Source organism: Rhineura floridana, chromosome 7, assembly GCF_030035675.1.
Source record: "Rhineura floridana isolate rRhiFlo1 chromosome 7, rRhiFlo1.hap2, whole genome shotgun sequence".
In the NCBI taxonomy this organism is placed as follows: domain Eukaryota; kingdom Metazoa; phylum Chordata; class Lepidosauria; order Squamata; family Rhineuridae; genus Rhineura; species Rhineura floridana.
In genome coordinates, this window is record NC_084486.1 from 145,625,032 (window position 1) to 145,641,569 (window position 16,538).

General features: G+C 43.2%; 1 protein-coding gene across 7 annotated transcripts in view; it reads right to left on the reverse strand.

Annotated features, from left to right (window-relative positions):
- The window catches only part of VWA5B2 (von Willebrand factor A domain containing 5B2), an 80,302-nt gene that overhangs the window by 15,781 nt on the left and 47,983 nt on the right, over positions 1-16,538 (reverse strand). For all 7 annotated transcript variants that reach the window (XM_061637473.1, XM_061637475.1, XM_061637478.1 and 4 more), the window contains 4 exons: positions 10,768-10,882; positions 8,604-8,789; positions 7,972-8,170; positions 1,670-1,965 (listed from right to left, as the gene is read on the reverse strand). In XM_061637473.1, the coding sequence (XP_061493457.1) occupies positions 1,670-1,965; positions 7,972-8,170; positions 8,604-8,789; positions 10,768-10,882 (796 nt within the window). The remainder of the gene's footprint in view (positions 1-1,669; positions 1,966-7,971; positions 8,171-8,603; positions 8,790-10,767; positions 10,883-16,538) is intronic.

A 16,538-nucleotide genomic window follows, 5' to 3' on the forward strand; every position in this document is an offset into this window, starting at 1 on the left:
TCACATTTCAAAGCCAATTGAAGCAGGATCCACTTTAAGCCTCCTGTCTGAAAATATCTGCAGTCTGAAGTTAACCCTAGCATCAAGCAACCCTCATTTCCCTAGGCCCCATGGAATTATGGGGGTACCAATCTAGATCACTCTAGAATGACTTGACCCATTAGCCTCGATGTGAAGGCTTCGCTAATGCTGTTTTGTTGTTGAGGCATGTTTGGCTTCCAAGTTTTTCTACCCGCTTCTCTCTGGCACGAACCTGAGATGAGATTGGCACTCACCTATCAGTTCTACAGAAACAACTGTAGGGATCCAAAGACACCATTCTTTAAAACTGCATGGATCAAAGTTAACATGAGAAGCAGCCCTTAGACTGGATGGTATCAGCCCTAAATGGGCAAACAGATGCTCCTGCCTGCCCGCTTTGATCTCCATTCTCTGCCTTCATCTTACCATGCATACCCAAAAGCCGTGTAGTAAACGAAATTTCATTGTGTAGTAGGAATTACCCTCTTTGCCCTATAGATGTAACACAGCAGCGCAATGGAAGAATGTGCAAGTGAATCGCACATCTGTCAATTTCAGTTCTCTCAGTTTTCCCATCTTAAATTCCACATTTCTGCAGCAATTAGCAATTTATTTTTTTAAAATCCTCATGAAAATTCTCCAGTGAGAATTTCTCCTAATAAACATAGTTTTGTAGGGAGTTTTGACTACTGTACACATTTCTGCATGCCATTTCTCATCAACTTATGCATTTTTGCATGTTATTTTCACTCATATGCATAATTTCCCCTAATATATGCATTTTAAACATTATTTGGTTGGAGAACTGCACTGCAAAATTCAAATACATGTGAATTTCTAACGGCTGTGTTTTGGTTTTCATATTGTTACGGAACGTGCAAATTTGATAAATTCAGCTTGAAATGAGAACTGAATCTAAATTCTCACCCATCCCTGCGTTCCATGCTCTTCCATGCTGTCTTGAGTGAAGGGGAACTCTTGCATCTCCCCAGGAGAGGAAGTGCATCAGGAACACAACCCATGAAGAGATGCACTAGATTTCCCTTTGCACGGGACACAGACAGCATGAAAAGAGATGTCTAGTATACCTCATTTCTGCTTCCTTCTGTCTCCCTGCCCCACAAGAGGCTAAGGCTTGGTCTACAAATTATGGGTTTCACAAGGACACCATTTGAAGCATAACTTATTCCCATGGTCACTAAAACATTTCGAGCCAGTCATCATCACATTGATACTAACATGGATATGTTCCATATGGATTCAGAAGCACAACATAATGGCTTGTGTTAACAGGCTGCAGAGCAGTCTTTAAATTGACCCCTGAGGGAAGGCCAAAATGAGAAGAAGGGGTGTGTCTGGTTCAGGATGGCTCAGTGTTTTAACTGATTTGCCTTTCAGCTGAAGAGGGGGAAGAAATACTTATAAACAAATGAATAGAGGGAGGATGAGAATGAAAGTGTTTGTGATCATCCAAACAGAGATGATGTCTCTCTCCACCTAAAAATAGGAAGAGTGAAGGATCTCCCTTTTGTGCTTCTGGTAGAAGATGCCACCCTAGAAAAAGTACCCCAAATGGTATAAAGCAAGAGGCATCTTCGACAGTGTAATAGGGTGCTGTGGAATGGAGGGGGGACCTGGTGGGCCTCACCGTAGTACCAACACCAGGCAGAGCGTGGGAGACTGGAGCAGACTTGGTGGAGGAATTGCATAGCGAGACGCTCTTCTGGCCTTGCTGAGAGCTGCCTTCAAGAGTCTGGGCCAAGGAGCCTCCCTCTGGAGGTACATCTCTGGAGCCAGTGGACTCGCTGCTGGTAGAACTGTGGGAGAGCAAGCCGTGGCTGTGGTCGGTGCTGACTGAGCAGTGAGTGAGCACATACTGTTCCTGGATGTAGGAAGGCTGGAAAATCCGCTTCCAGATGTCTCCTCCTGACACAGGATCCCCACCTGCCAGGGAGAAGCATTGGGAATGACTGGCATGGAGAACTCCATGGTATTTTGAGCACAGCACACAACTCAGTGGGAAATGCCAATGAGTGAATCTGGGACTTTCTACATGCAAAGCACTGCTCTGCTAAAGAGCTCTCACCCCTCAACTTACCTTCACAATCCAAAAGGGAACAGTGGTGGCTGGTGACCATTGGGGTGGGTAGGGAGGAAGAAGACAAGGAGGCCAACAGCAGGTGTCATCAGAGCCACTGACAGATGGAGCCAGCTCATCCTAGTCTTGTCCCCATCTTCCTCCTCCCTGCTGAGTTATACAAGGGCAACACTGAGACTCAGCAGAAGGAAGTTGACAGCCAGGACCACCCTCTGGAGTGGTTGTTAACTGAGTACATACCATACATTTAAAGCACATATCAATAGCAATTTTATACCTGATGAAATTGTTTTGTTGTTTTTGAAGTATATATGGATGGTTTTATTGTTTTTAGAGCTGGTTGAATTGATTTTATTTTCTTTACAGCTTGTGTTTGTGTTTTTTATGCTGTTGTTATCTTGTACACTGTTTTGATGGTTTTATGCTGTGAAGTGGTCAATAAATTGGAATAACAATAGTAATAATTCACTGAAAGGTGAAAAAACCTTGTAGTTTAAGAACGTTCCTATAGCCAACAGATATTTCTATCAAACTTTAAAAAGCAGGGAAATTGGGCAGCTATAGTGAATGCACCAGGGGAGCAGGAGACCTGACCTCCAATCTGAGATATTGTACTGCCCTACAAATTTGTAAAAATGCAAACATTTTGATAGAAATATCTGTTGGCTATAGGTACATTCTTAAACTACAAGGGTTTTTTTTACTATTAGTGAATATCTCTGCTTTTTAATCCTGGAGGTAAGAAATAGGATCCTGTGAAAGTCTGCAGAATGGATTGATCATCTGCATGCTTATTGAGTTCAATGGGATTTTCTCCCCTGCAATCATGCTTAGCATAGGTGAAACTGACCACAGGGGGATGGGGAGGGGAGGAAAAGGAAACGTGGGGGGAGTGGAAGAGGAGTGAGGGGAAAAGAAAGGGCAGAGGGGAGGGGGAGCAGGCAGGAGGGGGAGGGGAGGTTTGATCATTTGCATGCTTAATATTGAGTTCAGTGGGATTTACTCCCATGAGCATGCTTAGGATAGATGAAACGGATCATGGGGGAAGGAGGAGGAGGGAGGAAGGGAGGGCTGGAGTAGTCAGGGGAGGAGGAAGAAGAAAGAGGAGAGGGGAGGGGACTAAGAAGGGAGGATGAAGGGAGAGGGGAAGGAAGGAAGGGGAAGGAGAGAGGGGGAGGAGAGAAGGGGGGGGAGGGGAAAGGCAGGTCTGATCATCTGCATGCTTACTGAGTTCAATGGGATTTACTGCCATGCAATCATGCTTAGAATAGATAAAAATGACCATGAAGGAGGAGGATGGGACAGGAGAGGGAAGGAGGAAGGGAGGGGGAGGAGATTGGAAGGGGATGGGGAGGGAGGGGTGAAGGGGGAGGGGAGGGGCAAAAGGGAGGGGATAGGAAGAAGGCCCCCCTTTAGGATGCACACCTTAACGTGGTGAGGGGGTTTGAGAGTGTTGAAGAAGCTGACAGCAATGCCGTCAGGAGTCTAGACCAAGAGGCTAGACTCCTAGCAGGGGCACCCATGGCGGAATGGTCAAAGCTGAGACACCAGACTAAGATGCATCCAAACTCAGAGGAAGGCAATGGTAAACCACCTTTGAATAGCTCTTACCACGAAAACCCTATGAACAGAGTATCCAAAATGCAACACGAGATAGTGCTGGAAGATGAGACCCCCAGGTCAGAAGGCACTCAACGAGCTATTGGGGAAGAACAAAGGACAAGTACGAGTAGCGCTGTGACAAATGACGTAGCTGGTCAAAGCCAAAAGGAAGGCCAGAGGTTCATGCACACAGATGCGAAAGGAGAGTCTGGAGTTGCACGATGCACACAATAGGAACATGGAATGTGAGAAGCATGAACCAGGGAAAGTTAGAAATTGTCAAGCAAGAAATGGAGCGTATCAACATTATAATACTTGGCGTGAGTGAATTAAAATGGACTGGAGTGGGACATTTTCAATTAGACAACTACAAAATATTTTATGCAGGAAATGAGAAATCAAGAAGAAAAGGAGTTGCTTTAATAGTGAGAAGTGATGTAGCAAAAGCAATTAAGAGCTACAACGCAAGGTCTGAGCAAGTGATATCAATGAGATTAAATGGGAAACCTATTAACATAACCATCATCCAAGTCTACGCTCCAATATCAAACGCAGAAGAAGAAGAATTGGAGAGATTTTACGCAGAAGTACAGGAGGAAATTGATCACACACCAAAACAAGATATGATGATAATCATGGGGGACTGGAATGCAAAAGTAGGGAACAGAGAAGAACTAGGAATTGTGGGGAAATGGGGCTTAGGTGACAGAAATGAAGCAGGAGAAAGACTTATTGAATTCTGTGAAGCCAATGATTTGTTTCTTGTGTTCACATTTTTTGAGCAACGAAAAAGACTGTACATGTGGACATCACCAGATGGTCAATATAGGAATCAAATTGATTATATAATTGGAAACAGAAGATGGAGAAGTTCCATACTTTCTGAAAAAACAAGACCAGGAGCAGACTGCGGTACAGATCATGAACTGATCGTATTGAAAATCAGAGTAAAGCTAAAGAAGAACAACAAAGCACTCATAATGCCAAAATACAATTTAAATAACATCCCAGAAGAATATAAAGATCAAATAAAGAACAGGTTTGAGGCTTTAAACTTAGTTGACAGAGAACCAGAACTATGGACTGAAGTCAGAGACATTATGAGGGAAGAATGCAAAAAGACAATACCTCTTGTTAAAAAGAGAGAAAGACCTCAATGGATGACTGAAGAAACTCTTAAAATGGTTAAAGAGAGAAGGAAAGCAAAAGCAAAAGGAGATAGAAACATGGTCAGAACCCTAAATGCAACTATACAACTACTAGTACGTAGGGACAAAGAGAACTATTACAATAGTTATTGTATAGAAATAGAAAAGGACAACAAAATGGGAAGAACAAGAGCCCTATTTCAAAAGATTAGAGAAATGAAAGGGAAATTTAAACCACGAGTAGGGATGTTGAATAATCAACAGGGGAACACACTGACTGACCTAGATGAAATAAAAGGAAGATGGAAGCAATACACTGAAGAACTCTATAAAAGAGATGACAGGATGACAGATTCATTCACAGAGGAACCATAGGATGAAGAACCAGAAATTTTAGAATGTGAGGTGAAAGCTGCTCTTAAAATTCTTGGAAGAAACAAATCACCAGGAATAGATGGCATACCAATAGAGTTGCTACAAGCTACTGAGACTGAATCTGTCCAAATTTTGACAAAAAATTGTCAAGAAATATGGAAAACTAAACAATGGCCCACAGACTGGAAGCGTTCAATATATATCCCACTTCGAAAGAAAGGGGATCCCAGAGAATGCAGTAATTACCGAACTATTGCATAAATATCCCATGCAAGTAAAGTAATGCTCAAGATTCTACAACAAAGGCTTTTACCATATATGGAGCAAGAAATGGCAGATGTCCAAGCTGGATTTAGAAAGGGAAGAGGCACCAGAGATCATATTGCAAACATATGTTGGATAATGGAACGGAGCAAGGAATTTCAGAAGAAAATCACCCTGTGCTTTATAGACTACAGCAAAGCCTTTGACTATGTAGATCATGAAAAAATATGGAATGCTTTAAAAAAAATGGGGGTGCCACAGCATCTGATTGTCCTGATGCGCAACGTATACTCTGGACAAGAGGCTACTGTAAGGACAGAATATGGAGAAACCAACTGGTTCCCCATCGGAAAGGGTGTGAGACAGGGGTGTATTTTATCACCCTATTTATTTAATCTGTACACAGAACATATCATACGGAAAGCAGGATTGAACCAAGGTGAAGGAGGTGTGAAAACTGGAAGGAGAAACATCAATAATTTAAGATATGCAGACGATACCATACTCTTAGCAGAAACCAGTAATGATTTGAAACGAATGCTGATGAAAGTTCAAGAGGAAAGCATAAAAGCAGGACTACAGCTGAACATCAAAAAGACTAAGGTAATGACAACAGAAGATTTATGTAACTTTAAAGTTGACAATGAGGACATTGAACTTGTCAAGGATTATCAATACCTCGGCACAGTCATTAACCAAAATGGAGACAATAGTCAAGAAATCAGAAGAAGGCTAGGACTGGGGAGGGCAGCTGTGAGAGAACTAGAAAAGGTCCTCAAATGCAAAGATGTATCACTGAACACCAAAGTCAGGATCATTCAGTCCATGGTATTCCCAATCTCTATGTATGGAAGTGAAAGTTGGACAGTGAAAAAGGCAGATAAGAGAAAAATCAACTCATTTGAAATGTGGTGCTGGAGGAGAGCTATGCGCATACCACGGACTGCGAAAAAGACAAATAATTGGGTGTTAGAACAAATTAAACCAGAACTGTCACTAGAAGCTAAAATGATGAAACTGAGGTTATCATACTTTGGACACATCATGAGAAGACAGGAAGGGGGAAGGGAGGAGATTGGGTGGGCGGGCACTAGGCAGAGGGAAAGCCCCTTTCCTTTCTAAAAAGAAAACATTGTGAACAGTATCATTTTTTTCAGGATTTCCCCCACCTTTTTATTTTACAGCAGGCACATGCAGTCTCCCACCCAAATTTAAAACAAAGCTGTCACTGACCACACCCACCACCAGACCTTTCTTTCACTTTAGACAGTCATGGCTTCCCCCAAAAATCCTGGGAAATGTAGTTTGTGAAGGGGGGTGAGAGTTGCTAGGAGGGGCCCTATTCCCCTCACAGAGTGACAATCCCCAGAAGAGGGGCTGACTGTTAAACCACTCTGGCCACTGGAGCTCTGTCAGGGGAATAGGAGTCTCTTAACAACTCTCAGCACCCTTCACAAACTACACTTCCCAGGATTCTTTGGGGGAAGCCATGACCATCTAAAGTGAAACAAAGGTCTGGCGTGGGTGTGGCCACCTGATTAGGCAAGCCAACAGCTGTGAGTCTGGCTTTTAGAACACTGACAGTTGGTTCTTACTGAGCATGCCCAACATAATAGACTTCAATGTTAAATTTCTTAAATTAATTAAAAATCAGCCATGCATTTTTTAAACTTTTAAACTGCAGAAGATGAAGGTCAGAGTATGGGGCAAGGTCAGTAATAGGATTACAGGTACTCTGTGAACATGGCTGATTTTTAATTAATTTCAACAAATTATGAGACCACTGACAGAAAAAAGTCCAATAGGGGTCTGCATTTCCCCCCCTTGTTTTATACTTTGAACTCTCAATTCTCTCTAACTGTTTTGTGTATCGCCATGCAAACTTAGAGGGTTGTTAAGCAAGCGTTTCTGAGTTCAGGACTATACATTTTGTAAGGTTTTGTTTTGAAATGTGCTTATGGGAAGGAGCAGAATGGCATGGGGGTATTTTCAATTTAACATTACAGAATGTGAAAAATCTGTGCTGGGTATAGTATACAGCCACTCTTGTGGCTGTATAATAATAGTAATAATAAATAGTAACAACAACAATAAACACACATACCCAAAGAATCCTGAGAACTGCAGTTTATTAAAAGTGCTGGGAGTTAAAGTTCTGTGAGGGGTAAACTACAGTTCCCAGGATTCTTGGGCGTGGGGGGAGTGCTTCAAATGTATTGTGTGTCTGCAGCCTAAGTAAGACGGCCAGAAGCTTGGAAGAATCAAGACTGAGGTTGGTGCGGCAATGCTCCATTGCCCTAATGGATTAGCCTCGACCGAAAGAGGAGGAAGAAACACCGGTTAATGGATCTGGAGCAAAGTTTGCACATTCCCATCCCATCCCTGAACAGTCCACGGGAAAGGGACTCAAAGAACGCATTTCCCTTCTCAAAATGAATGCCAACCCTACAGTTCTCTACTTACTTTTCGTAGATTCCTCGGTGCCCCCAGCAGAAAACTCTAGGGATATCTCATGGGAAATTTCGTGAAGGGCTCGACAAATGTCTTCACTCTCCTCAGCTGGGTGTGGATGGGCTCCTTCCAAACCTGTTGCCTCTTCCTGGGATTGGAACACTGACGCGGCAGAGCCCCTAGAGAGACTCCGGCACAATGGCTCTCTGCCCTGGGGAAATAAAAGGGGTAAAATTAAACACGATAAATTACTGCAGGCATTTTTTAAAAAAAATTCCCTGAAGTGAAGAAGGAAACACCTGCACCTTCCCCCAACATGCCACTGGCCACCTGAGGCTTTCTGCAAGCTGGCTACAGGAGCTAGGCCACAGTAGTTTCCCACAGTAGGGGGGAGCCACACACTTTAGAGAAGGGGTGGGGACCCTTTTCAGCCTGACGGCTGCATTGCCTTCTGGGAGTGCCACATGGCAGTGGTAGACACATTCCAGCCAGGCAAAAGCACTCAAGGAAGGTGTGTGAAGCAGGGAGAGTGAGGGGTGTGGCCTGGGGAAGAGTCCCAAGGGCCAGATATAGAGGCCTGCAGGGCCACATTCAGCCCGAGCCTGAGGCGCCCCACTCCAGTTTTAAGGGAATAGGTGCTCAACTGTTGCCTTCTTGTCCCGGAAGCTGGCAATGTGGTAAAGACTGCAGTAGCTGATGAGGCGGTCTCCGGGATACAGCGCTGCAATCTCATTGGGCGATAGCAGGGCCTCCATGGTGTCAGGCACATACCAGTCTATCGTGATGTCACTCACAGCTGGCTCAATGGCTTTTTTCAAAGACTTTATCAGCTGGGGGAAAACCAGAGATATGTAGCACTCACATCACAGAGCTCATCACTATATTCTTATTTATAGACTGATGTACCGCCGAATGAGTAGAACTTGAAGCATTAGTAGTAGTGACTAATAAGGAATCATTGTACTGAAACAATTAAAAACAAAAACCACAGGATTATATCCAACTAAGTTTTACTCACAGTAGACCCGCTGAATTTAATGAACTTAAGTTAGTCATGTGGCTATTAATTTCAATGGGTTTACTCTGAGTAGGACTAGCATTAGTTACAACCCAAACAGTTTAAAACCGAAACAAAACATAGCCCTTGTCTGCATAGGGAGTAAAGCACCAATGCTTGTAACAAGTAACCTGAACCAGTAGGTATGCGTGTGGGCGTGGGTGTGTGCCATAGACAGAAAGGCAACTTGTTTTTCCCTTGCTGATTCCTTCTTCAGAAACCACTTTTGGTTTTTTTTAGGCTTTACTTCCTTCCTCTCCTTTTCTAGCTAATTAGTGTTGGTGTGTGTGAGTGCAAACCTCATGACTCCATAATGGTCACCCATATTCCTGTACTCAGAATGGCTTCATTTCCCAGTTGTAATAAACCTTAAATATCTTTATTCTTTCAACCACCAGTCTTATCTGACTATTCATTCCTGCACACCGCTGCTATATATATTAGACTCCAATACTATATGCAGGAGGTGGGAAAGGAAAAGCAAGTGACTCCAAATCCTTGTCTAGCTTGGAGCAACACAAACACAGACACACACACACACTATTTATTTATTCCTGCTCTTTTGTGCAAACCCGGAATATAAAAAAAATTTCTATATATATATATATATATATAATTAAAAGGTGTGCACACACTGGTAAAATAAATACACATGTGCATGCCCACAATGGACCTCTAGTTTCTAAAACCTATGGTGGGTGGAGAAGTACTAACTGAGGGAAGGGAACAACACACACAAGAACATGAGAAGAGCCTGCTGGATCAGGCCAGTGGCCCATCTAGTTCAGCATCCTGTTCTTACTGCATCTTGTGGGAGCAACACACAGCATGGATATATTGCATCAAGCACCACCCACTACTGTGGTCAGGAAACATCGAGACAGATTTTGGAGGCATAAAAGTGAAAGCACTCGTGTGGGACGAAGGTGCACAAACAGGCACATGGAAACGGCAACTCAAGTACACATTAATGCCTTAGTGTGGGCACAGCTGTCATCTAATCTCCCCCCAAAACTAATAGGAATGAATACTCAGTAAACAGGTTTTCTGGAACCACCCCGTCGTAAGCGTCTTACAAATGTGTTATTCATATGGTCAAGCGCCTATCAGTTTGGAAGCAAAACAGGGCCACCCAAAAATGTATTTGGGGGCCTCCCAAGGTGCACACAAGTAAGCATCCCTCAAAAATGCCAATGAGGACCAAGCACATTCAGTGGCCTTCAGCACAACATGTTGAAAGTCATTTGGGGGGGGATCAGTATTACTGGGAAGGGGAAAGAGGGAACTGCTTGTTTGAGGCCTTTACATAGTTGCCAAAACGCTCTGCACTGATTTCAGCATAGCAATTGGAGGACAGTTCTGCCCGGCTGCCTGGATCCTTCATAGCTGATGCATGCCACTTTGCAGTTAAATTACACTGTCTGAAATTGCAGCAAAGAAAATTTGAGCAAGAATTTTGAACCAAACGTCTGTAATCTGAGAAAGCTAAAATTAAGAGCAACTCCAAGAAGTTTTAAGGCTGATTTTAACTTTGATTTTATTTTAACTGGAGATTTTATTTACCTACGCTCTATGTTTGTGTATTTTATTGTACTTGGGATTGCATAAGGCAATAAATATTTATCATATTGTGTTAAATTGTGTTTGCAGTAGTGTGGATGTTGCATAACTATTGAGGTTAACTGTCCACCAACCTTGGTGGTTCTGTGAACTTACCAAAGTCAAAAGGACTGACAATGAAGAACACGTACCTTGGGCTGTAGTCTTTCACCTGGGCTTAGGAATTCAGCCCGACCTCTGCTCACCTTCGCCAATCCCTGCAGGAGTCTATGGCAAGCACCAGAGCCCAGGCCAAAAGTAAAACATCTGTGGGTGGGAAAGAAGCCCCTGAACCTCAGAGACATGCTGAGGCTAATTCACAGAACCACCCAACCTATTTCATTCCATTCCATACTCTATTATGAGTACTACTGTCCACTAGGAGTACTCTGTTAGGAGTAATCTATCAGGTGTGCTACTGCCTATTAGGAATACTCTATTAGGAGTACTGTCTACTGTCAAGTCGTGAGTAACACAGCACTTTTACAGCAGACTGCTTGATAGTCTTCATCTCATTCATCTTCATTAAAGCTATGCGACCTTTGGCTACCAGAGAACCAAGGCTGAGAGGCAAAGGCTTGCTCTCTAGCCCACTCACCCAATTCGTGACTGAAGAATGATTCGAACCAAGAACTCACAAATCCAATGCACAGGAAAGACAGATGTAATATTTTAATTTCAGTGGGATCAGTCTGAAAGTGCCCCCCCCAGAATTCAATACAAACATACTCTTCTTCTGTTCAAAGCCAGTTCTGCAACTGATTCTGCAAGCTTACAGCGCAAAATCATGTGGAAAGAGAAAAAGCTGGCTGTGGAGAGTGCTTATTGGCTAGCACTAATAATATCACCAACACCTACATCTTTAATCCTCAAAGCAGTTTTGCAACTGTTGAAGATTTTTTTTAAATAAAGTAAAGTATCACATATATGTATTAAAGCATATATAGCAATTCAATATATATGCTAAGAAGCTACAGAGCTTGGAAAAGTTACTTTTTTGAACTACAACTCCCATCAGCCCCAGCCAGCACCACAATACTGGCTGGGGCTGATGGGAGTTGTAGTTCAAAAAAGTAACTTTTCCAAGCTCTGATTAGCAGACACACTGCATGAAAACTGATGACTGAGCCAACATTCCATTTGTTGAAATATAATTACGTAAGGCAAGCCAGGATCACACAGTGGGTGAAGAACCACTGCCAAAACGTTATGGCTGCCTTAAATTACCTTTGGGCTAGGACTGGGGAGAGCTGTGAGAAAACTAGAAAAGGTCCTCAAATGCAAAGATGTATCACTGAACACTAAAGTCAGGATCATTCAGACCATGGTATTCCCGATTTCTATATATGGATGTGAAAGTTGGACAGTGATAAAAGTGGCTAAGAGAAAAATCAACTCATTTGAAATGTGGTGTGGGAGGAGAGCTTTGCGCATACCATAGACCGCGAAAAAGACAAATAATTGGGTGTTAGAAAAAATTAAACCAGAACTGTCACTAGAAGCTAAAATGATGAAACTGAGGTTATCATACTTTGGACACATCATGTTGTTGTTGTTGTTATGTGCCTTCAAGTCGATTACGACTTATGGCGACCCTATGAATCAGCGACCTCCAATAGCATCTGTCATGAACCCTTGTAAGTTCAAGTCTGTGGCTTCCTTTATGGAATCAATGCATCTCTTGTTTGGCCTTCCTCTTTTTCTACTGTTTTCCCCAGCATTATGGTCTTTTTTAGTGAATCATGTCTTCTCATTATGTGTTCAAAGTAAGATAACCTCAGTTTCATCATTTTAGCTCCTAGTGATGTATTACGGAAACCTGGCTGGATGAGGCCGCTGCTCCTATCCTCACGGCCATGTGTCCAGCTGTGTTCTTGTATGCACAGCAGCCGAGGGTTAGTCGGGGAGTGGGAGTGGTGGTTATTTACCGAAGGTCCCTGGTTCTCACCAGGCCTCCTCTCCATGAGACCAAGGTTGTTGACTGCATGTACTGGAGATTGGGCCCAAAGGGTAGTCTAGGGATTCTGCTCTTGTACCATCCACCCTGCTGCACGACAGACTCCCTGGCCGAGGTACTGGAGGTGGTCCCGGATGTGCGTGCGCAGTCCCCAAACTTGTTAGTATTGGGAGACTTTAATGTACATTCAGAGGCCATCCTCACAGGGGCGCCTCGGGACTTCATGGAAACCATGGCTTCCTGGGAGCTGCACCTTATTCCAACGGGGCCCACCCATGTAGCTGGTCATGCACTCAACCTTGTGTTTGTCTCGGGAGAGGAGGGGAGTGATCTGAAAATTGGGGGTACATCCATCACCCCCTTGTCATAGTCAGATCACTCCTTGGTGAGGGTGGACTTCTTGGTGCCACAAACCCTCCGTGGGGGTGGAGGACCCATTAGGATGGTCCGCCCCAGACGTCTGATGGATCCATATGGATTCCTGAATGCACTTGGGGATTCTTTGGAGCATGCACATGGGCAGTCGGTTGAGACCCTGGTGGAGGGGTGGAATGCTGCAATCACCGGGGCATTAGACCGGGTGGCTCCAAAATGCCCTCTTCCCCCCACTTCCGGGAAGGGTGACTTAGCCTGTGCCTGCTTTTGAGACGGGCTCCTGCCTCAAAAGAAGCTTATTCAGATATATCAGTCAGGTTTTTTTTTTTTTGACTGATTAAACTTCTCCCGGGTAGGGAGAAACGAAGAGATTAACCTCAAAGCCTATTTTTGTTGGGACGACCAGATCTCATTAATTTATGGGACGAGGTCCAGCCGACGAAGGTGGGACGGATTTTCAACAACAAGCTCTATCTGATAAAGCGAACGTTCATCTTATCTTCTAAGAGAGAACGCACTAACAGGCAAGCACCCTTCTTTCTATATTTTTCTTTTATTTGACTTAAATTGTTGCTGTTTAAAAGAGATTTGCCAGATTGATCGGTTTTTGACATCTCACTGGGGAGCCATAACTTCTCTCTGCTACTCACTAATTAATAGCTTATCTCTGTTTTTGTTGCAAAAAGCTGTCCTGGATTTGCATTCTAAAGATATACACAGAAGAGGGATTTCTATTCCAGATTTTTATTTTGAAGAATATTATATTGTCTGAGACTACTCTCTTTTTGGTCTATTTTATTTTGACGAATCTGTTTCCTGACGACCGCCATTAATTGTTTCGATCCTGGGAACTGCATTTTGTTTACTTAAGCATGGAGAGATAAGGCTGTCTGCTCTGTTTATACTGTGATGTCACCAAGTTTGGAGTATTAACCCAATTGTTGCTGAAATAAGAAGTGGTTTTCCTATATTTTTCTTTTAAAATGGCAATTAAGAAAGTGGCTGAGAATCTGGAAATAACTATGTTTCAGAAAATAATGGATGAGATTGAGATAACGAAACAAAACCTGCGACAGGGTTGTAAGGAGCTGAAAATTGAATTGAGTAAAATGAAGCAGGAGATTAAAGATATAGGGGTCCCTGTGAGAGAGGTGACCCTGGAAGGGGTCCCTGTGAGAGAGGAGACCCCGGAGATTGGAACAAACGTGGAACAGGAAAAAGATTTGGAGTCTACGGACTTTAGAAACAAAATCTATTGTTTGGAGACACAGGAGATTAAAGACATAGGGGTCCTTGTGAGAGAGGAGACCCTGGAGACTGGAACAGGGGTCCCTGTGAGAGAGGAGACCCTGGAGACTGGAACAGGGGTCCCTGTGAGAGAGGAGATCCCGGAGATTGGAACAAACGTGGAACAGGAACAAGATTTGGAGTCTATGGACTTTAGAAATAAAATCTATTGTTTGGAACTCAATGTTATCTCTGAAGAAATTAATGAAGATTCTAGAGATAAAGTTATCAATGGCATGGATAATCTTCTGGACTGGAATGATGTGATGGAGCCCAATATAGAGAAAATCTATGGAATTAACTGCAGCCATGTGACAATGGAAAAACTTTCAAGAGATGACCCAGTGTATTTTGAAAAAAAGAACAGAGATATGATTTTACAGCAGTATTTCAGCAACCTATTCAGAATGGATGGCAAGAAAATATTTGGGATAGAGGTAATTCCCATCAGACTCTTACTATATGACTATGGCTTTGACAGCAAGATTATTATGGAATACTGATAATGGAAGATTGGATATTGAAATTACTGGACTTAACAAGACTACTGAAGATGGAAGATGGAAAATGGAACTAATAGGGATAATAGAACAATGGCTACTGAAATTACTGAACCTAACAGATTCTGATGTGATGGATTAATTGAAATGTTTATTTTGACTATGGTTATGACAATAAGATTATCATAATTAGTAATGAGATGGATTAATCGATATGCTTATCTGGAAAAAAAAATTGATAGATATATTTCTTAAAGAATTGAAACCTCTCTTTGACTTTTTATGGAAAGAATAAAGTAATGTTTATGAGATTTGATGATTAAGTAAGATAACTACTGGAGGAAAGTGATTTTATAATATGACTTAAGAGACAGGATTGTTATATATTATAGACTTATAACTGATTTGATCTTTGACAAATGGGAAGTCAATATTTTACTCTTTATTTTTTATTTTTGTTTTTTTTTTCTTTTTTTTTTTTTGTTTAACTATTTTTGATTTTGTTTTTTGTCTTTGAATGTTTTATGATTTCGTCTTGTATGTTTTATGAAAATCTGAATAAAAATTATTGAAAAAAAACAAAATGCCCTCTTCCCCTGAATAGAGCTCAGACGGCACTGTGGTGGGATGTGAGACGGCTAGAGCGCCAGTGGCAAAAATCTCGTTCTGATGACAATCGGACATGGGTTAGAGAGGCTGTGGCAGCCTACCATGTGGCAATGAGGGCAGCAAAAAAAGATTTTTATGCTGCCTCTATTGCGTCCGCAGAGTGCTGTCCCAGGAGGCTGTTCCAAGTGGTCCGGAGCCTGGTTGGTCCAGTTGCCCCGGAACTGATGGAACATGCTAAGGTCTCCTGTGATGAGTTTGCAAAGTACTTTACGGAGAAAAACAATCGTATTAAGAGTGCAATTCCATGCGCTGTGGACACAGTGAGCAAGCCAGAGGTGGCCAGTGGTCCTCCGGTGGTGTGGGATCGGTTCCATCTTCTTCCTTCTGATGAAGTGGACAAGGTGCTTTCAACCTTAAAGCCAACCACTTGCTTACTTGACCCTTGCCCATCGTGGCTCATTATGAGCTGCAAGGACAGACTGGGCGAGGGCATCAAGATGGTGGTAAATACGTCCCTGGAAGAGGGAGTAATGCCATCAGCTCTCAAGGAGGCAGTAATAAAACCAATTCTAAAGAAGCCCTCCTTGGATCCCCAAGATCTGAACAACTTTCGCCCAGTCTCAAATCTGCCATTCCTGGGCAAGGCGGTTGAACGGGTGGTGGCAAAGCAGTTGCAAGTGCATTTGGAGGAAGCGGATTATCTGGATCCATTTCAATCAGGCTTCAGGCCTGGACATGGGACTGAAACGGCCTTGGTCGCCTTGGTGGATGATATGAGGAGGGTGCTGGATAGGGGCGAATGCACCTTCCTCATCCTCCTGGATCTCTCAGCGGCTTTTGATACCGTTGACCACGGTATCTTTTTGGACCGCCTGAAGAGGTTAGGCATAGGGGGCACTGTATTGCAGTGGTTCCGTTCCTTCCTCTCTGGTAGGTACCAGAGAGTGGCATTGGGGGATGAGGTTTCGGATCCTTGGCCTCTCATTTGTGGGGTGCCACAGGGCTCCATCCTCTCCCCGATGCTGTTCAACATCTATATAAAGCCGCTGGGGGCTATCATCAGAAGATTTGGGCTGCAGTGTCACCAGTATGCTGATGACACGCAGCTCTCTCTCTCATTCAAATCTTCACCAAGGTTGGCTGTAGAAACCCTATCCATGTGCCTGGAGTCGGTGAGTGGCTGGATGGGAAGGAA